Source organism: Rana temporaria, chromosome 6, assembly GCF_905171775.1.
Source record: "Rana temporaria chromosome 6, aRanTem1.1, whole genome shotgun sequence".
Lineage (NCBI taxonomy): Eukaryota > Metazoa > Chordata > Amphibia > Anura > Ranidae > Rana > Rana temporaria.
The window spans coordinates 121176300-121199445 of NC_053494.1; the positions used below are offsets into that span (position 1 = coordinate 121176300).

At 39.7% G+C, this 23146-nt stretch overlaps 1 protein-coding gene across 5 annotated transcripts in view; it reads left to right on the forward strand.

The window, feature by feature from the left end:
* PARD3B (par-3 family cell polarity regulator beta) overlaps positions 1-23146 on the forward strand; it is a 1737215-nt gene that overhangs the window by 428701 nt on the left and 1285368 nt on the right. For all 5 annotated transcript variants that reach the window (XM_040357288.1, XM_040357287.1, XM_040357289.1 and 2 more), the window contains exon 5: positions 19585-19673. In XM_040357288.1, the coding sequence (XP_040213222.1) occupies positions 19585-19673 (89 nt within the window). The remainder of the gene's footprint in view (positions 1-19584; positions 19674-23146) is intronic.

Here is a 23146-nt window from a genome sequence, read left to right on the forward strand (position 1 = left end):
TTGAAGCGATTGGCAATCTCTTCAGTGAGTGAGTTATTGGGCAGAGGGGGTGTGGAGGGGGAAACAAAGAGTTGCAGATAGAGAAGAGCTGATGGAGAATGGATTACAAAGTATTAATAAGAGAGACAAAGTAAGTTTGTTTGGCAGTATCGAGGCAGGAAAAATATATGTATTATAGAAGGGCAGATTTATATAGGGTGAAGTCCTGCAGGGATTTGCAATCGTTCAAGAGCACAACAATGTCTTTCTGGTGTCATCGGTTAGCCAACATTGTAACAATCAGGGCCTGATTTCTGCAAGTAATCATTTGCTGCTTGGTGGGATAGGTGGTTGGAGACAAGGATAATGTGAAACTGATGAGATTTCAGAGAGAGGAAATGGGGTGTTGGTGAGGTTGCCAGGAGTACAGAGATGGGAGAATACAAGGATGTGTATATTACCATTGTAGTGAGTGGAGGTGTGCATTCATTGTGTTAAGATCAAAATATGAGGTTAAGTTAAAAAATTGAGCTGTAGCTGGGCTGTAAACATAAACAGGGATGTTGAAGTCATAAAGAATGATAGTGGGTATTTCAGAGGAGAGAAAATAGGGTAGCAGTATATTATGTTGAATCTGTTTTATTGAGTTACAGGCGTTTGTAAAACATTTAGACTAAACATAGGTCAGGAATAATATATGTCTATTGAATGTACAAGTATACATTTGAAACAGAAGGACACTAAAAGAACAAGTATCACATATTCAGGTAAATAACCTTTATGAACATATAAATAAGTGAAAGAAACTAAGTAATGGTAAATCAAGTAACCAGTAGACCACTGTAAACAGTGGCGTTGGAAACGAAAAAAAACAAGGCTCAACACATATGGCCTGAACGTGCGGTAAATCTACTGGTAAGATTACTACAAACTTTTAACCACTTGGTTAAATGACGTCCTGTTTTTAAAGATGGATATCTCGGGAATGGCAGCAGCTGCTGCCACAACCGAGGTATCCATCTTTAGTGCCAACGGTCCTGTAAACGATAACGGCGGTCTCCGCGGCAGATTCGCTGCAAGATCGCCGTTATCGGTGGCGGGAGAGGGCCCCCCCCTCCCGCTGCTCTCCCGCGCCCTCCGCTGCTTACCGTAGCCGTCGGTAGCGGCGGAGGCGATCGGGACTGTTCGGCTGTTGACTGGGGTTGCGAGTGAGGGAAAAGTCTCCTTCATCCGTCCCCATAGCTCTGCTGGGCGGAAGTGACGTCAAAACGTCAGTCCCGCCCAGCGTCTTAAAGAAACTTTTTTTTTTTTTGTCATTTGAAAAAATGACAGTTTAAATTATTTTTTTCTTGCATTTTAGTCTAAATATAAGATCTGAGGTCTTTTTGACCCCAGATCTCATATTTAAGAGGACCTGTCATGCTTTTTTCTATTACAAGGGATGTTTACATTCCTTGTAATAGGAATAAAAGTGATAATTTTTTTTATTTTTATTTCAGTGTAAAAAAATTATAAACTAAATAAAAATAAATAATAAAACAAAAACATTTTTTTTTTAAAACGCCCCGTCCCGACGAGCTCGCGCACAGAAGCGAACGCATACGCGAGTAGCGCCCGCATATGAAAACGGTGTTCAAATCACACAAGTGAGGTATCGCCGCGATCGTTAGAGCGAGAGCAATAATTCTAGCCCTAGACCTACTCTGTCACTCAAAAAATGCAACCTGTAGAATTTTTTAAACGTCGCATATAGAGATTTTTAAGGGTAAAAGTTTGACGCCATGCCACGAGCGGGCGCAATTTTTAAGCATGACATGTTGGGTATCATTTTACTCGGCGTAACATTATCTTTTACAATGTATAAAAAAAATGGGCAAAATGTATTGTCTTATTTTCAAAAAAAGTGCGCTTGTAAGACCGTTGCGCAAATACGGTGTGACAAAAAGTATTGCAATGACTGCCATTTTATTCTCTATGGTGTTAGAAAAAAAATATATATCATATTTGTGGGTTTTAAGTAATTTTCTAGCAAAAAAAACTGCTTTAGTCTTGTAAACACCAAATCTGAAAAACAGGCTCGGTAATCAAGTGGTTAAAGGTACAGGAGGAGGAGAAGTAAGGAGAGAAAAAAAAAAGGGGGGAGGCTGGGAAAAAGGAAAAGGAAAGTAGGGAGAAGGGACATCACGCTACTCATGAGAGGGCACCGGGGAAGCAGTAGGAGCTGTATCCGCTATAAAAGATTAAAAATCAGCAGAGAACCGAAAGTGTAACCAAACGGTCCACATAATAGTGTGGTCCTCACTCTTATCGGTATCCCACACTGTCCATTTCACATGCCCAATCAGCCAGAGAGGGGATCACAGGTTGACGCCACGCTTTGGCAATAACTGAATGTGCAGCCGTCGGCAAATGGCGGATTAAGCTCTTGATTTGTTTGCATGACCCCGGAATCATAGATAGGACTGTTAAGCAGGGTTCATTGGGATATTTGTCACCTACAAGTTTGTCATATAGCTTGAGAACCTTGTCCCAAAAGGGGGTGACACATGGGCACGTACCCCAAATTTGTGTCATGTTCCCTGGGGCCTGCAAACATCTCGAACATACGTCAGAGACATTAGGATCAAACCTATGTAGAATAATGGGGCAGCGGTACCACCTGGAGAAAATACGGTAATTCCGTTCTTGGGCATTAAATAGATAATTTAAAAGGGAGCGCCAGTGTTTTTCCCCACTCCATATCCTCCGGAGACATATTCATCTCCCTTTCATTTTGAGAGGAACAACAGTGAGTTTGGATAGGAGACCTGAACCAGTAACTGATATATCAGGGATAGCGAATGCTCTGGTCCGTCCGACTGGGAAAGCAATGACTCAAAAGCTGTCTGTGGTCTAATCATATCGTTGATGTTTGATATTTTGTGCATAAAGTGTGTTAATTGAGTGTGTTCAAGCCAAGCCATAGAAGAGTTGTGGCAGGAAGAGAGCATGTCTGGTAGGTGAATCGGTTGTCCAGCGCGAAGCATATGACTCAACAGAGCCTCTAATTTTTGCCACATAATGAATTTAGATTTAGCACAAGTTGGAGGGAAAGAGTTGATATCAAATAATGGAGTCAAGGGGCTGGGTCTCGAGGATAATAAACCTTTGTGGAGGTAGTTGTCCCAAATTTGCAGCGTAGTGAAAGTCACAAGGGGTAATAGGTCTGTGGGGGGGTCTGTCTGTCGGGTGTGTCCATGAAAGGGATGTGAGGTCGGGAGATATTCGGCCATTTTCTAATGACATCCATAATTTAGTGGAGGAACCAACCGTGCTACCAAATTGACTATTCTGATCAACGATGCAGCGTGAAAGTACAGCCATAGGTCAGGAAGGGCAGCACCCCCTCTACTTTTAGGTAACATTAAAACGTTAAAGCCAATCCTGGACTTCCTATGTTGCCATATGAAGTCCCGAATAGCCCTGTTGATCGATTGGAAGAAGCCACAAGGAGGTGGGTTAAAAATTGCCTGAAAAACGTATAAAACTTTGGGTAGAATGTCCATTTTGACGGCGTTCATTCGGCCAAACCAGGAGATGTTCGGTTTATCATAAGATTCGAGGCATGTTCGCAAGGTTCTTATTAGGGACATATCGTTTATATCTATCAGGGTGGGTAGAGAGGTAGGGATTTGGATTCCAAGATACTTGACAGCTTTTTGCTGCCATTTAGATTCAAATGAGGATTGAACCTGGCGGTATCCGTATATTATGATGTTTATTATTATTGTTATCCTTTAGAGTTGGTTCACACAAGGGCAACACGACTTCCAGCACGACTTTGGGAGGCAACTTGGACACAACTTGAGTGTGAATCATCAGGCAACTTACAAGGCAACTTCAAGTTGCCTCCGGGACAGTACAAGGCAACTTCAAGTCGCCTCCAGGACAGGGGGCTTTCCAGTGGCCAATCAAACAACAATCAGCTTTGTGGGAGGAAGGGGTTTGCCTAAGAAACGTATGTTATCTTCCTGTATTGTTGCTTCAGTTAAGACAGTGATCAGATTTCTGAGGCAACTTCCATTGACATCTATGGGTACAAGTTGCCTACAAGTCGGATTGAAGTAGTACAGGAACCTTTTCTGAAGTCGGAGCGACTTCAGTAGTGTACATTAAGACGGCTCCATTCACTTCCATTGATTTTCTCAACTACAAAACTTGGGACAACTTGGGGAGACTTCAAGTCAGATTCCAGGTCGCCCCTGTGTGAACCGGGTCTTAAACCTTCCTTAGTATGTACCTTAGGAATTGGTAAAAAAAAAAAAATACCTGAAAAATATAGACAACTAAGTAGCATGCTTGTTCTCTACATGTCTTTATCTTTAAAAAACAAAGAAACACATGCATGTCAAAGAGTGTTAAATTACAAAGTACTGTCATTTGAACTGCATATATGCAGCATTAATTTGCTGGTTATTTTGTGCAATGTTATAGGGCACGCAGAGCACTCTGTTTCTAAATCTAATTGCTGCTGCCCTTTAAGGGGGTTTGGGTTATATTTTTTTCCTTGTTTCTTTTTGTTAACTATATTTAATTAGTATTGTCTGTAAAAAAAAAGAGCTTTGTTGTGTTTGCTTTGTAAATACATTTTACATAGAACATTGCTATCACAACTTAGGTGGTGTGATTATACTGTAAAGACTTTCCAGCAGTGTAGAAGAGTTTACAGGTAAATTGAAATATACTTTGTATTACTGTTATTTAATAAGCTTTTAATACAATGCAAAATCATAATATGTGGTGTCCACACATTAACCAAACTGATACAATTACCTGATCAAATTTATTCTGCACTTGGGTTTGTAATTTGTAATGATTATTATAATGCATTAACTAAGCACACCATACATAAGTAAACAGTCAGCTCTTTAAATTATAGTATACTGTTGTGTTTAAAGTATAGTACTATGTTTAAGCTCAGCAATTCATGCATGCACACACCTTCATATTGAAACCTATGCTTCTGTGTGATTTGTACATTCTTAAGACATCTAAAATAGAACTAGTGGCAATCCATAATCAATATTGTATTGTATTAAGGGTCTCATGCACCTGTAGATTATTTGCAAAGATGACTTGTTTTAGATTATTTATTTTTTCTTTCAACTGCTGCATGTACAGGTTCTCCCCAGCCTTTCTTACCCAATGGCTGGGAAGTCTGAATATTGAAAGCCTGTACATGTATTCAACCATTGTTCCCATGTTCCCCTGAAAAAGATAGACAGTTGGATCTACATCTGTGAGATTTGGCCAGCACTTCTAAAATTATATGTTTACATATTGTTGCATTAATAGGCAAATATGTAATTTTAAAGAATGATCAAATAGCTATTTGAATATATACTTCGTTTTGTTAGGCTATGCAGGTTTCATTTTCTTGATCACTAACTCAGACACCAATTAAAGACTTTTGGTGGTTTGACACTGGACATTAGGGTCGATAAACTGTAGAGTTGTTTGCAGCCATTCTGCCCACCACCCCTCTCTCCCTGCCAAATCATCAATCACTTTCCATTATGTGAATTAATTCAGAAAATACAAACTATTCTATGCATGGAAAAAATAAAATTGCGCTAAACCTAAAATTGTAAATATCTAATTGATGGATATGAACATAAACAATTGGCATAAAGCCTCCAAGTAATTAGTAATGAAAATCAACTTAAAAAATAATAAAAAAACACTCATAAATGAAAAAAAAAAAAGAGAAAAATTGTGTGAAATAAATTGTTGTTAATGAAAGTCCATAAGTATTCATAAAGTTCATAAATGAATAGTCTGCCTGTGACATCAACAAGTGATAATAATTCACCCATGCACAAATCCTTGAACAAGTGACGTCCACACTCTTCAGATATCGAAAGAAAAACACCATATGACAAAATTGTCTGCTTACCAGAACCCTGTGGTCCCCTATTATGGAGGACCCGGAAGAGCCTTTATTAGCCTGTGATTCATTAAAGGCTCTTCCGGGTCCTCCGTAACAACGATTTCGAAAAAAAAAATCATTTTCATTTGAGTGTTTTTTTTTATATTTTTTTTAAGTTTTTATTTTTATGATTAAATACTTGGAGGCTTTATGCCAATTTATTTGTTTATGTTCATATCCATCAATTAGATATTTATTGTCACATTTTAGGTTTAGCGCAACTTTATTTTTTCCATTTTTGTCCACTGTTTTGTAGTTTACAGAAGAGTCACTGCTTTACGTTTGAGCTTCAGGCAATTTTTTGTGGGCTCACGAGATTGCTTCCAATCTTAGCACCGTTTCTTCTTTCTTTTCCTATTCTATGCATGGACAAAGGCAGAGAGGGTGGGCAGTGCAGCTGCTGGGTAGAGCATTGGGATTATAGGAATAACTATATTCTTGGCGCTCTGTATATTGTAAATTAAAGAGTTTGGTCCACCTTGGCTTACACCTCCTTGTACTTAAGCCCTATAAACCAGCACTTTTTCAAAGTACTTACATTTTTGGAGTTCTTTAACTCTAACCAAGAAGTGGAAGATATTTGTCTGGCTGAAAACTTGACATTTTAAAGAAGTAGCCTGTTTTTTTCTGTATGTATCTCAATACTTTTTTTTTTTCAATAAATTCTTCAAATTTTGCCATTTTTAAAAACAGAAGGGAGTACACAAAAGCACATACAATATTATGGAGAAGCAGTGGCATTGGCCTATGTGGGTGGATCATCTACTGGTATATATAGGTAGAATGAAGAATGCTGCTCTCTGTCTTTCATCTATTATATCTTTTCTTGGGGTGGGGTGATGTGAAAAGCATTGTTGGGTATCAGTAGCATGTTGGGGGGGGGGGGATATGGGACCTGGAATGTAAATAGAAGGGGGACTGGGGTGGCAATAGGGGGAAACTGGTAGTGTGACAATGAGGTGGAGAAAGTTCAGACAGGGAAGGTAATGTCCATATTCAACTTAGGTTAGTCAAGGGTCAGAGAAGGCCTCACAATATTCAGGAGAGCAGATACATTTGGTCAAGTAAAATAAGGTTTTTCTAAATGATTCCTCATTTAATTGAGAGCAGCTGTGAGGATCTCCACCATTTTAATGTATTGTACTTTTGATATCTACATGCTGATAGAAAAGGTGGTTAAGGTAATTACCAGAACAGGTAGATACATGCCCTCATGGCATTAATCAGGTGGAAAAGTGGGAAATGTTTGTAGCTCTTTTTTGCTATGGGAATCAGGTGGTGGAGAAGAACAGCCAGGTTATTGCTGGGGATGAGCATGGTTGTGCGCATTAAGCCAGCCATACATGGATTGAATTTTGGCACAAGTGAAGGTCTGAATCTTATCGGCATACATCCTGTCTAATTGTCATTAGGAGGGTGGAAAAATGTGTTGGGGGAAATGTATTTGATGGTTGGGCTAAGGTGGATACCCAGGTATTGAAAATTGGAGGTGGTCGATTTAAATGACAAGTTTATTGGTATGTGCTGAAGTCTGATGTGGGATATTAATGTTTAGTGCCTTAGAATTTTAGAGGTTAATCTTGAAATTAGAGAGAGAGAGTCATGTGTTCTAAAATCTGTATGTAGTTTGGGGAGGGTGATTTCAGTTTAATGAAACAAAGTAGGTCATCCATAAAGCCTGCTACTTTGTATTGAGTTCTAGGGAGGTGAATGAAGATTTGGGAGCAGAAAGGTAAGCCCTCACAAGTTCCATTGGTTGTAGTGAAGGAGTCTGAAATGGAGTCCTTTATCTTGACTCATTGAGGGAGGAGAATATATGGCATCAATCTATTTTCACTCTTCTTATGTGGTTTAGGTTGGCTTTGAAAAGCCTCAGATTTCTCTAATCAAATGCCTTTTTTTGGCATCAGTTTAGACATCAATGGTTAGAATTGTACTGGTGTGTGTCATGTGTATTGTTTTTAGGGCCCTGGTAGTATCATTTATGCTTTCTCTGGGCACAAAGCCTGCTTGAGCTGGGTGAATGATATGTTGGATTATTGGTTAGGATGTTACTAAAAAAAGATAAAGTACAATTTTTGAAAATGAAATGGGCTGGTAGTTAGAAAACTAAGTTGGGTTTTTGCTCTCTTTTGAAATGATGGTGATGAAGCATCTCACTGAGTTGGCAGGGAATATATGATCTTGTAGTATAGATTTGCAGGCTTTGGGGAATGGTAGGTTGTTGGACATTTTATAGCATAGGGGAGTGAAACTGTCTGGACTGGGGGCTTTATAGATTCTGGTGGACTTCAAGGCCACATCTAATTTGTCTTCAGAGAATGGTTAAATATTGCCTTTCTGATGAGAATAGGCAGGAAAACCTGACCAAGATCAATATAGGTCTATGCCTTGTGAGGATAAAGTAGGTGACTGTGAAATATAGTACTCCTGGAAGCAACAAGGTCCATTAAGGCCCCGTACACACGAGGAGACATGTCCGATAAAAACGGTCCGCGGACCGTTTTCATCGGACATGTCTCCTGGGAGCTTTTGGTCTGATGTGTGTACACACCATCAGACCAAAATCCCTGCGGACAGAGAACGCGGTGACATAGAAGACACCAACGTTCTCAAACACGGAAGTGCAATGCTTCCACGCATGCGTCAAATCAATTTGACGCATGCCCAGGATTTCGGGACGCTGGTTACACGTCATAACCGATTAGGTGTACTAACCATCGGACATGTCCGATGGACATGTTTCCAGCAGACAAGTTTCTTTGCTTGCTAAGAATCTTTTGTCCGCTGGAAACCTGTCCGCTAGGCCGTACACACGGTCGGACATGTCCGCGGAAACTGGTCCGTGGACCAGTTTCAGCGGACATGTTCGACCGTGTGTACGCGACCAAAGACATTGAGGAGTGAGTTTGGGGTGAAGGAACTTGACTGGCCTGCACAAAGTCCTGACCTCAACTCGATAGAACACTTTGGGATGAATTAGAGCAGAGACTGCGAGCCAGGTCTTCTCGTTCACATCAGTGTCTGACCTCATAAATGCGCTTCTTGAAAAATGGTCAAACATTCCCATAGAAGAGTTTAAGCTGGTATAGCTGCAAAGGGTGGGCCAACTCAATGTTGAACCCTACAGATTAAGACTGAGATGCCATTAAAGTTCATGTGCATGTAAAGGCAATACTTTTTGTAATATAGTGTATATGAATTGTATGTTATATAATGTCAGACACAGTCAAACAGCTAGTGAATTCAGGTAGTTAGGATGAATTCAACACACTTAGATGGAAGTGAATAATACGTGCAGAAAATAAACTGTTGAATCATTTTTTTTTTCAAAAATAAAATAAATAAACTCTTATCCATTACAACCAGATTCTTAATTTCTTTCACCAATGAAATATGAGTGACTGAACAACAGTCAGCTTTTAACCTATTTACTTGGGTAAAGTTTTTGTAGACACTTTTTGGAAAGGGTGGTATATACATTATATGCCAGAGGTTTAATTATATTCTTCTTGTAAAACATGAATTTTGAGAGCTCAGTAAAGAATTTGATGATTTCATCATAGTATAATAGGCATAAACCTTGTAAAATCTGGGAGCTGGTTCTTGTGCTATTTTTTTGTAGAAGCAATATGGTGCTGTTTGGTAAAGGACACAAATAAACACAATTTTAAAAACTGAAAAACATTATTCTAAAAGTTCAGTAAAAAAAAAAATATATATTACCAACTCTATAGTTGTAATTTTAAGACTCTCATAATGGTCTAGTCAGCACATTATTAGTTTCTTTCTTTATGATTGCCTAACTTTACCCGGCAAGAGCTCCGCTTTTAAAGCTTCTTGATCTCTGCTAGATCGAATAGCTTGCCTTCTAGAAAAATAGCTGTTATTGTTAAACACAAAGAGCCTGGAACGTGTGATGGCTTGATCCACTGCAGTCTAAACCAAGAACTTTACTAAAAAAATATCTGTGCAGAGAAGTAACTCCTTGTTACCTATTACCCACACAAGCTAATTATATATTTTTTTCCTCTGTGTTCAAATTATCTAGTAATACAGAAATAATATAATATATCAAGCTAAATTAATACAAAAGATTCCCAGGCATGAATTTCAAGACCTTTCGTGTATGTGTTATATGTTAGATCTATTAAGCTGTTTTCCACCTACCTTATTTTACTCTAGATCACCATAAAAAATATTTTACAGCATGTTTTTCTGAAAATTACTTAAATGGACAGATGGTTAAAATGCCTCTTTTTGAAGACCACAGATGCATTTCCATGACTTTCCTCTTAGCCATTCAATTTAGCGAGTTATCTTCATTATTTGGTAGATAACAGCTGTAGTGCTTTTGCATTATTCTGTGTCAATATCTTACAGAAATCACCAAGAGGACAATGTGTGAGCTCAGTTTAACAGCCCTCTCAGATGTACAGTTATAAAAAAAAATCATCTCTTTAGCACAGCAATGAATAGCGTAAAACTACTTCAGGTGATTAAACCTATGATCAGCAGCAAACCATTACCATCAAGAGCCCCTATTATGCTTTTCACCTGGAAATGTATATTGCCCGTGCCTAAAAGTGTGGTATAGTTTTATGTGTGTGTGTGTAATTTATTTATATGTGTATATGTATATATATATATATATATATATATATATATATATATATACCTCAGGTGAAATTAGTATTGAACACAGCACATTTTTTCTAGGTAAATATATTTCTAAAGGTGCAATTGACATGAAATTTTCACAACATGTCGGTAACCGTCCATAAAAAAACTATTGGACACATAAAGAAAGGAAAGTGCAAAAAGGCATGGGGACCCAAGACACCAGCTGCAGTCTATCACTAGTTAGAAAGCAATCCGGCCCCTGTCAGTACAAATTAATATCAGCTGGTCTCAACTGATGGCCTATTAAAAGCTGTCTCATTACCAAAGTGTCACTCAAGAAACCTCTTATGATAGGTAAAAGCAACAAACTCTCTCAAGACCTTTGCAACCTTATTGTTGCAAAACATACTGATGCCGTTGGTTACAGAAGGATTTCTAAACTTCTGAATGTTCCAGTGGGCACTGTTGGGGCCATAATCTGGAATGAGGAAGAAGATCATTTCACCATAAACTGGAGTTGTTTAAGAGCCATAGACCACTTGTGGAGAGCTTCAGAAAGACCTGGAATTGGCAGGCAACATTGTTTCAAAGACAACAATAATTACTGCACTCAACCGCCATGCCCTTATGCAAAGACTCCATTGCTGAGGGAAAATAACGTAAAAGCTTTTTTAGAGTATGCTACACACCATTTAGACAAGCCTGTGAAATATTGGGAAACTATAGTCTGGTCACTATGTTTGGAGGTCATATGAAACTGCACATCACCCCAAAAATACAATACCAACGGTGAAGTTTGGAGGTGGTAATATCATGGTGTGGAGCTGTTTTTCAGCATACGGCTCTGGTAACCATGTAGGTGAAGAGGTTGGGTGGACTTTAGGCTACAATCAATGACAGATAGAAGTCTTGTGGTATTTGAGGATGAGTCTCTTTATCTTTTCAGATGAAAAAGCTGCCTGTTCCTCTTGGCAAAAAGCCTCTGCGTTTTGAGATCTCCCCAGAGTGGTTTAATGATGTTGAGGTCAGGAGACTGAGATGGCCACTCCAGAACCTTCACTTTATTCTGCTGTAGCCAATGACCGGTCAACTTTGCTGTGTGTTTTGGATCATTGTCACGTTGGAATGTTTAAGTACATCCCAATGTGCAGCTTCCTGGCTGATGAATGCAAATTTTCCTTCAGTATTTTTTGATAACATACTGCATTCATCTTATCAACAATTGTGACCAAATTTCCTGTGCCTTTTGTAGCTCACACATCCCAAAAACATCAGTAATCCACCTCCGTGTTTCACAGTAGGAGTAATGTACCTTTCATCATAGGCCTTGTTGACTCCTCTCCAAAAGTAGTGTTTTTATATTTGTGCGCAAAAAGCTTTAGATTGTGGTCTCATCACTCCAAATGACTTTCTCAGAAGGTTTAAATGTTTGTCTCTGTGCTGTTTGGCATATAAGCAGGATACTTTGTGACATTTGCATAGTAATGGCTTTCTTCTGGCAACTCGATCATGCAGCCCATCTTTCTTCAAGTGCCTCCTTGTGCATCTGTAAACAGCCACACCAAATGTTTTCAGAGCAGTGGGGTCTGGTGCTCAAATTTTTTTTGGGGGGGGTGCAAACGGAAAAAAAAAAAAGCAGCCTCACTGTGCCCATCATATGCAGCCACTGTGCCATCAATTGTCACCACTGTTCCATGCCATCAAACACAGTCACTATGCCATGCCATCAAACGCAGCCACTGTGCCATGAATTGTCACCACTGTTCCATGCCATCAAATGCAGTCACTATGCCATGCCATCAAACACAGCCACTATGCCATCAATTCACACCACTGTGCCATCAATTCGCACCACTGTGCCATGCCATCAAACACAGCCACTGTGCCATCAATTGTCACCACTGTGCCATGCCATTAAACACAGCCACTGTGCCATCAATTGTCACCACTGTGCCCATTGTCGCCACTGTGCCCATTGATGTCACAGTGCCCTTTAATTGGTCGCCACTGTGTCCATTCATGTTGCTGTGCCCATTGTCGCCACTGTGCCTATTGTCGCCACTGTGCCCATTGATGTCACTGTGCCCTTCGTCGCCACTGCAATGCATGAATCTATGTTATTAGACTCAGTGGCGGTGCAGAGCCAGAGGGGGCGGCGCTCCAGCGCCCTCTATGGACGAACCACCACTGTTTCAGAGAGTCATGTATTTCACCTGAAGTTATTTGTGGGTTTTTCTTTGCATCCCAAATGATTTTCCTGGCTGTTGTGGCTGACATTTTAGTTTGTATACATGACCGCAATTTGGTTTCAACAGAACCCCTTATTTTCCACTTCTTGATTAGAGTTTGAACACTGCTGATTGGCATTCTCAATCCCTTGGATATCTTTGTATACGGTCTGTCAGGAGTCCAGAAACTCATTGACCCTTGTTACACACATACACACTAATTACAAACAAACCGATCACTGGTGAGAGGATGGTTAACTTTAATAATGTAAACTTTTCATCAGGGTCATTTGGGTAGTTTCTGTTGTGATTATGATTTAAAAAGAGTAAGCACAGTTGATTAATAATAAATGACTTCAGCCAAACACTAACCATGAGTGAAATATTTTTTTTTTTTTGTTATTCATATTCTCTAAAAAAATGGCCAAGAAATCATAAATTCTGCCAGGGTATGTTAACCTATGAGCTCAACTGTATATTGTGGGGAATATGGAATCCCTGGGTATTTTTAATGTTATTTCATGTGCACATTTTTGGAATACTACCTGTGTTTTTGATTGTTTTGTATTATAATTTTTTTCTAAATTAAAAAAACAAATAAATAAAAATGTAAGCAAAATCTGTGGTTATGGGAAATGCCTAGTAAATTAAACATATGGTGAAATATTTACATCTGTATATATGCTGTTTGTGAACATTTAAAGCAGTATTCAACCCAAAAAACAAAGCAAAACAAAACATGTAATATATTGCTGCTAAATGTGGTGGTTGCATTAATTTGCCTTTTTTTTATTTTTTTTCCCTGTGTTTTCACCTGGTGATCTGACCAGTAACACACTTCCTGTATTATGCCGCGTACACGCGATCAGAATTTCCGACAACAAATGTTTAAATGGGAGCTTGTTGAAAATTCAGACTGTGTGTAGGCTCCATCGGACATTTGCTGTTGGAATTTCCGACAACACAAATTTGAGAGCTGGTTCTCAAATATTCCGACACGTTTTGTTGTCAGAAATTCCGATCGTGTGTACACAATTCCGACGCACAAAATTCCACGCATGTTCGGAATCAAGCAAAAGAGCCACACTGCCTATTGGACTTAATTTTTCTCAACTCGTCGTATGTCTTGTACATCACCCCGTTCTTGACGTTCGTAATTTACGACAACATTTGTGTGACCGTGTGTATGCAAGACAAGTTAGACCCAACATCCACTGGAAAAAAAATCCACAGTTTTGTTGTCAGACTGTCCGATCATCTGTACGCGGCAGTAGAGTTTAAGCAACACAGGGGCTCCTTAGGACAGCAGCATTGTCAGTCTGGGGGGGAAGAGTGTGTTAGGCCCCGTACACACGGTCGGTTTGGTCCGATGAGACTGAACCGAAGTTAATTTTCAGCGGACCAAACCGACCGGGTGTATAGGCTATCGGTCTGGTTTCCTTCGGTCCAAAATTTCTAAACATGCTTCAAAACCGAACCGATGGACCGCTGCCCCATCGGACCAAACCGATGGTTAGTACAGAAAAGCATCGGTTCAAAACCCGGGCATTCTCAGAATCAAGTCGACGCATGCTTGGAAGCATTGAACTTCGTTTTATTCAGCACGTCGTGTGTTAGACGTCACCGCGTTCTGACCCGATCAGTTTTTGGACTGATGGTGTTTACACATATCAGGCCGTACGGCCACTTCAGAGGTGAATCGATGAAAACGGTCCGACGGGCCAGTTTCATCGGTTTGGTCCGACCGTGTGTACGGGGCCTTAGATGTACTAGCAGATTTAAATAAACTAACACATAGACGCCAAACGCCAGTTAACACTTTATAATCATTTACAGCAAACCATTTTTCCTTTTGGAATACGTTTTATATGAATAAATAAAAGCTGATCATTGTAAGCCCCCTGCTAGTGTTAAATGGTTTGTCTTATCCCTAAAACTGAGGGCTTGTTCTTTTGAAAAACAACAGACTTACTGGTCAAATCACAAAGCAAAAACAGAAGAAAGCCAAAAAAAGAAAACAAATACAACCAACACATCTAAGAATTAGTAAGCTGGAATCTTATAAATGTTTGCTTTTGGGTTTAATACCGCTTTAAAGGCTTAAATTAAAACTACAATGTTGTCAGAATAATGAAAAGTTTCAGGGCCTGTTTGATGCACTTATCATTGTCTCACACAGTAACTATTAATCATCTAAGTGAGAAATTATTGGGACTGAATGGTGCCATCATTAATCAGGGTGTAAATAGTGGCATTAGCCTGATGGCATTCATTACAGTATCCCATCAAATATGCTAACATTTAGTTACACTGAAGGAAGATATCCAGTACAAAGTACTCTGTATCAATTCTTTTGTCACTGTGCCATCTCGAGAGTTACGTTTTCCAGTTACAAACATCTCAGAAGTGACCTCTTCAGGCACAATGTCTTTTATAGATTTGGTAGTATTTACATTAGTGCCATAGAGGCCTGAGTAAAGTACATTAAAGCTAATGCATCATCTGCTGTCAGTAGTCTTCAGTGTTTGGGACATACCTTCCCAATAAGGCAAACAGGATAAAAACAGATAATGTATTGCTTATTGGCAGATACTGTCATTCTCATTTCCAGTCCTTTTAGTTTATTGCCTACAAAGGTCTCTGTGGCACATTTTTTTGAGAGGAAAGACAGAGTATTAAGTGGCATTATTCATCTTTTTTTTTTTTTTTTTTAAGTTAAGTCAATAAGTGTTTACTGTGGACTGAGAATTTAAATAGGGTGGATTGCATATGTTGGGTAGACTACTCCCCCCCCCCCCCTTAATAGCCATTTTTAAATTTTTAAAGACTGCTCATAGTTTTTTCACTTATTGGTACATTTCAACTAAATTTGTTTTATTTATTGTATTTACTTTAACCACTACACTAATGCCTCTTTCAGGAGTGATGTTTTATAAATGTAACTCCAGAAATAGCCCAGAGTCTGTAAGTGTGGCAGTTAATGCCAGTGAACAAAGCCACATTTGACTCCTTGCATATATATTAGGGCTGCAACTAACGATTATTTTCATAATCAATTAGTTGGCCGATTGTTGTTTTGATTACCGTATTTATTCGAGTATAACGCACAAAATTTTATACCCAAAAAAAAGTTCAAAGTTTGGGTGCGCGTTATACTCGAGGACTTTGTCCCCCCCGCCGCTACCGCCGCCGCACACGCCGCTGCTACCGCCGCTGCACACGCCGCTGCTACCGCCGCCGCCACCGAAGCCACAAATGCCGCTACAACGTTAATCACTCGGCGCGGGGGAACATTAGACAGCTTTCGTTTGAATAGCTGTTTTCCCTGCCGCGCGTAGACACTCCCCCTTGGACGGATCTGTCCAATCGCGAACGAGGGGGAGTGTCTATGCGTGGCAGGGAAAACAGCTGTTCAAACGAACGCTGTCTGTAATGTTCCCGCGTGATTAAAGGTAAGGGGGCACGGCTGGACATACGGGGGCACGGCTGGACATACGGGGGCACGGCTGGACATACAGGGGGCACGGCTGGACATACAGGGGGCACGGCTGGACATACAGCAGGCACGGCTGGACATACAGGGGGCACGGCTGGACATACAGGGGGCACGGCTGGACATACAGGGGGCACGGCTGGACATACAGGGGGCACTGCTGGACATACAGGGGGCACGGCTGGACATACAGGGGGCATGGCTGGACATACAGGGGGCATGGCTGGACATAAATGATTTTTGGCAATTACAATGATTTTATACCGATTTTTAATTGAAAATTAGGGGTGCGCGTTATACACGGGTGCGCGTTATACTCGAATAAATACGGTAATCGGATAATAGCCTTAAAAAAAAAATGCATTTTTTTTTGGCCCAATTTGTTGATTACAAAACACTTCTCCATTGAAGTATATTGAACCAAAAAAAACAAAATAGCACCGTTTTGCGTTAAAAAGTCCTTGCCCTTTCCAAATACGCAGCAGCTGAAAAAAAATCATGGATGTGAACGTGTCCCATAGGAAAACATATAAATTAACTGTAGTGTGTTTCTGCAAAAAGCACCAGAAAACAGAGGTGTGAACCCAGGCCTGAGATGTTTAGTAACATAATGGGGTTAAAAAAACAAAAATAAGTACAAAAAGAGCAAATAATCGCTACTGTGGGACAGTGGAAGTAATAATTACAGTAGCAATTTTCTTTTTTGTACTATAAAGGGCTAATTTTAGTTTTTTTAATCCCATTATGTTACTGCCCGATTAATCGATTATGAAAATTGTAATCAATTCATTTCATAATCAATTAGTTGTTGATTAATCAATTAGTTGTTTCGACCCATATATATATATATATATATATATATATATATATATATATATATACATATATATAAATATCCCCCAAATAGAAAATATATATATATATATATATATATATATATATATATATATATATATATATATATATATATATATATATATATATATATATATATATATATATATATATATATATATATATAAATATATATATAACACACCATAGAATTAAATGGCAGCCATTGCAATACTTTCTGTCACACCGTATTTGCGCATGGGTCTTACAAGCACACTTTTTCCACTCCCATTGATTTTCTATGCACATATGCAAATGAGGGAGATATTTCCCCTAAGTGCCCACCCCCAATGTTGAGGGCATGTATCCTAGTATGGTTCAGGAGGGGGTGCGCTCACTCGTCCCCACAGCCTTTTCTGACCTGCTGGGCTGCGTGCTCAGATAAGGGTCTGATATGAATTTTGCTAATTCCTAAGAATGTTCTAATCACTGGCACCCAATCTGGAATGCCTGGTTCTAATTTCATGGATTTAAAGTTTTAGTAAATTTAGTGCAGTGCTTTCTCCACATGAATAATCTGCAGACCTTTGGTCTCTGTGACTTTACTATTCACTGGTTCTCTTCTTATCGAACCACACCACTAGCATTACAATTCTAGCTCATCCTCTCCTCTTCCTTTCTCTGTTGGGGTCCCCCAAGGTTCTGTTATTGGACCTCTCTTTTTTCCAATATACACCTCCTCTCTGGGTCAGCTGATAGCCTCTCATGGCTTCCAATACCACCTCTACGCTGACGACACCCAAATCTATTTCTCTACCCCTCAGCTCACTCCTTCAGTCTCCTCATGTATCACTAATTTACTCTCAGATATATTAGTCTGGATGTCACACCACTTCCTCAAACTTAAGCGATCCAAAACCAAACTTATAATTTTTCCTCCTCCACGTGCCTCTTCTCCTGATCTCTCTGTCAAAATCAATGGACCATCCTTGCATGCCAAGGTCCTAGCTGTAATCCTGGACTCTGAACTCTCCTTTAAGCCCCATGTCAAATCACTGTCCAAATCTTGCCGCCTCAACCTCCGCAACATCTCCAAAATATGCCTTTCTAACTAATGACACATCAAAGCTCTTAATTCACTCCCTGGTCATCTCTCACCTTGACTACTGCAACTCCCTCCTCATTGGCTTACCTCTACATAGTCCACCCCCCTTCAATCAACCATGAATGCTGCTGCCAGACTCATCCCCCTTACCAACGGCTCTGTGTCTGCTACTCCTCTTTGTAAATCCCTCCACTGGCTTCTGCTCACCCAACAAATTTAATTCAAAATACTAACAACTACTTACAAAGTCATCCACAACTCTGCCCCCAGCTACATGACTGACCTAGTTTTAAAATGCCAACCTAATTGTTCTTCTCAAGACCTCCTGCTCCCTAGCTCCATCATTGCCTCCAGGACTTTTCAAGAGCCCCACCAATTCTATGGAACTCCTTACCCCAATCTTTCCGATTATCTCCTACTCTATTAGTTTTTAGAAAATCCCTGAAAACCCACCTCTTCAGATAAACCTATCCTACCCCCACCTAACTGTATTTTAATTTTCTCCATCTGATCATCCCTCACAGCTATTACCTTTTGTTTCACTTGACCCTCCCTTCTGGATTGTAAGCTCTAAAGAGAAGGGCCCTCTGGTCCCTCCTGTATTGTATTGGAACTGTACTGTCTGCCCCAATGTTGTAAAGCACTGTGCAAACTGTTGGCACTATATAAATCCTAAATAATATATACTGTATTTATTGGCGTATAACACTCACTTTTTTACCCTGAAAATAGAGGGTAAACTGTGTCTGCGTGTTATACACAGGGGGTTGTGGAAAGTTTTCTTTTCCTGAAACTTCCCTCTTAAAGTTAGGGTGTGTGTTATACGCCTGTGCGTGTTTTACGCCGATAAATACGGTATATATATATATATATATATATATATATTTTATATGAATATAAGTAGACCATGCCAATTTTATGTTCACATGTCACCTTTATCTGTAGGCATAAGATCTAATGTTCACCTGTTCAATTATGTTAAAAAAGGCAACCAATTCCACGGGGCATACTTACCTTTTCACATGAAAAAAAAAAAAAAAATATATATATATATATATATATATATATATATATATATATATATATATATATTTTATATTGCAGTATGTTCTGAGCTACAGTTTAGGCTTAATCGCAGTTTAAGGAAAAAAATAACTGTTTTTCGTGCATTTCTTTGTAAAAGTCCTGTAATCTTATCTAATATAAGTTTAATTTTAAAGTGCTATTACTTTTGTGTTTTATTCATGTACATGCTGAAATATGTATTTAAACTAGACTACAGAGTTTACTCATTTGATATATATGCCAACTATCGATATCAGCTATTGTTTTAATAGACTTCTCACACTTTTAGGGTCCGACCTCCATATCTACAGATGGTCAGAAAGAGCTGAGCTGGCAAGGTGACCATATGAAATCACAGAAGGCCCGATTTATGTTCAGGTAATATTTATAGATTGATATATCTTGCTGGTAAATGTATATTAGGTTAAGTTGTTCTTTAACCACTTGCTGTCCACCCTCAGTACACTTTCTGCGGGTGGCAGCTTCAGGTTAGGCGACATACAGGTACTTCACAGCTTAATTCCTGGTTTTCAGGCGTGCACAGCTGTTGATCTGTGCTATGATTGGCATAGTGCGAGTCTGTCAGGTGGTTACAGCCAATGATTTTGGCTGTATCCCTGTAGCTTGGCTGTGACCTATCACAGCACAGACCTCTGTGTGTAAACTAAACACACAGGGCCAGATCCACATAGATCTGCGCCGGGCGCAGCATATGTCAGATACGCTACGCCGCTGTAACTTACTTTGAGTTGGTTTGAATCCTCAACGAATTTGCGCCGTAAGTTACGGAGGCGTAGTGTATCTTTTGCGGCTTAAGGGCGCGGAATTCTAATGCGGCGGCTAGGGGGCATGTTTCATTTAAATTAAGCGCGTCCCCGCGCAGAACGAACTGCGCATGCGCCGTCCCTAAAATTTCCTGCCGTGCATTGCGCTAAATGACGTCGCAAGGACGTCATTGGTTTTGACGTGAACGTAAATGGCGTCCAGCCCATTCACAGACGACTTACGCAAACAACGTAACATTTTTTAAATTAGACGCGGGAACGATGACCATACTTAACATTGAGTACGCCACCATATAGCAGCTTTAACTATACGCCGAAAAAAGCCGAACGGAAACGACATAAAAGAATGCGACGGCCGCTCGTACGTTCGTGGATCGTCGGAAATAGCTAATTTGCATACTCGACGTGGAATACGACGGAAACGCCACCTAGCGGCCGCCGGAAGATTGCATCTTAGATCCAACGGAGTACTAAGGCGTATGCCTGTGGGATCTAACACAGATGCCGTCGTATCTTGTTTTGTGGATACCAAAACAAAGATACGACACGCAAAATTTGAAATTACGCGGCGTATCAAGAGATACGCTGGCGTAATTTCTTTGTGGATCTACCCCATATAATCTGTCTGGTTTCTTCCTCCCTGAGCTCTTTTCATTCAGTGAGAGAGACTAGACAGATTTTGGGTGAGTAAAAGCAGCACATATACACTTGCATACACTTATTAGGTGCATTTAACACCTTGATTGCCCTCCAGTTAACCCTTTGAATGCCTTGTCACCCAGCCAGTGTCACTATGTCAGTTAGTGTCCCTCCCAGGCAGTGCCAGTTAGCACACAATTTTCCACCACACTATCATAGTTATACTATAAATCAATGTCACCGCCATTACTAGTATAGTGTATGCACGGATCTTGATCACGTTTAGAACTCTACATGTCCATAACTGTATAGTGTCCCCAAAAAAGCAGTGTTAGATGCAGGATTTTTTCCCCACCAAAGACATGTAGCAGAATACATTTTGGCCTAGCTTTATGCAGACATTTGGTTTAATTGGATATGTTTTTTAACAGAAATTAGAGAATTTTATTTGGGTAGAGTATTGCATGACTGAGCAATTGCCAGTTAAAATAGCACAGTGCTGAATAGCAAAAAATGCCCTGTTCAATGAAGGGGGTAAAACATTCCAGAGGTCAAGTGGTTAAATTATTAATAAAAAAATAAATCGCTTCCCCTCTAGCTAAGGGGAAAATACATCTGCCATGACAATTATTACCAAGGTGATATTGCAGTTTAACAAAGCACCAGATCATGCATTCTTCCTCTCATCAATTATTATCTGCTTCTTCACAGGTACATTCATGTAACTTCTACCTTTCTGTCTGTTTACAACTGTCATTGTGTAGTCTTCTGTACTGTCACCAATAGTGCAGTCATTTCAAAGTGTATCTAAAGCCAAAACTTTTATTTTAGTTTTGGTTAGAGTGATGAGGCATAAGAACTCCTCTTGTGTTTTTAATATTGACTGTGCCCCTGTTGGCGAGATTTGTCCTGGGTGACAACATTTGAGTTGCCACCAGAACAGGATCACAGAGGGAATCTTTTGATTGTTCCTTTGACAGCTGTTTAATGCATTTTTCTGGCTTTGATGAGATTTTCTCCCACTTCTTGTTGTGTCTACAGAAAGGTAAAATAAAAAGCCCCCATAAAGTGGGTTCACCATTCCCTACGCCATCCAAAATGGAAAAAAGCATTTTGGCTTTAGTTATACTTTAACATACAACTGTTTAACTATATTATTAACCGATTGCTGACCGGCTCACACCGATATATGTCGGCAGAATGTCACATACAGGCATATTAACATATCTGTACGTCGCCTTTAAGACGCGGCATTGTGGGTGCGCACGCCGCAAGCTCCGTGAGTGTGATTGCGGGTCTTATGGCCTCGATGTCCGCAGGGTTACCCGCAATCGTCTCATAGAGAGGAAGAATGGGGAAATGCTAATGTAAACAAGCATTTCTCCATTCTTCCTAGTGACAGGATACTGATCATAGCTCCCTGTAATCGGGATCGGTGATCAGTGTCGTGTCACGCGTAGCTTAGCCCCCCTACAGTTAGAACACGTCGATAGGACACTCTTAACCCCTTTAGTGCCCCTATCCTGCTTAACCCCTTCACTGCCAGTCACATATACACAGTAATAAGTGCATATTTATAGCACGGATCGCTGTGTAAATGTGAATGGTCCCAAAATATCGGCAAAGGTGTCCGATGTGTCTGCCGTAATGTTACAGTCACAATAATCTCTGATCACTGCCATTGCTAGTAAAAAAAAAATATATATTAATAAAAATGCCATAAAACTATCCCCTATTTTGTAGATGCTATAACTTTTGCGCAAACCAATCAATAAACGCTTATTGGATTTTTTTTTACTTTTTTTACCAAAACTATGTAGAAGAATATGTATCGGCCTAAACTGAGGAAAAAAAAAATTTTTTTTTGGGATATTTATTATAGCAAAAAGTAAAAAAAAAATATTGCTTTTTTTTCAAAATGGTTGCTTTTTTTTTTGTTTATAGCGCAAAAAATAAAAACCAGAGGTGATCAAAGTGCTCTGGTCTTTGGCCAGCCAAATGGTCAGGGCTGAAGTGGTTAAGATAGATTTACAATCCTGTTGTCTTGTTTGGTCAGAGAGCTGAAGTTATATTTATGACTGTCTTTTTTGAGTTTCATATTTTATCCATTTGTCTCCTATCAGTTCTTATTTTTAATAATTGACTCCTACCCTAGCCAATATCCCTATTAATTAGGAACAATTCCTGAGAGTAAGGCACTCTGCCAAGGGGCAAAGGCATCTGCTATGATAATTTCTACCAAAGTGACTTTCTACATGAGTGGTATAACGGTTTACCCCTCCAGATCAACTAAGGCTTGATGTACACTGACCTACATTAACCTCCGCAAAACGCTGCACATTGTGTCTTTGGTTTTGTTGTGTTTTTACCACATTATCGTGTGGCTGGCGGTCAAAACTTTCCTACCCTGAACGCAATTCTTCCTTG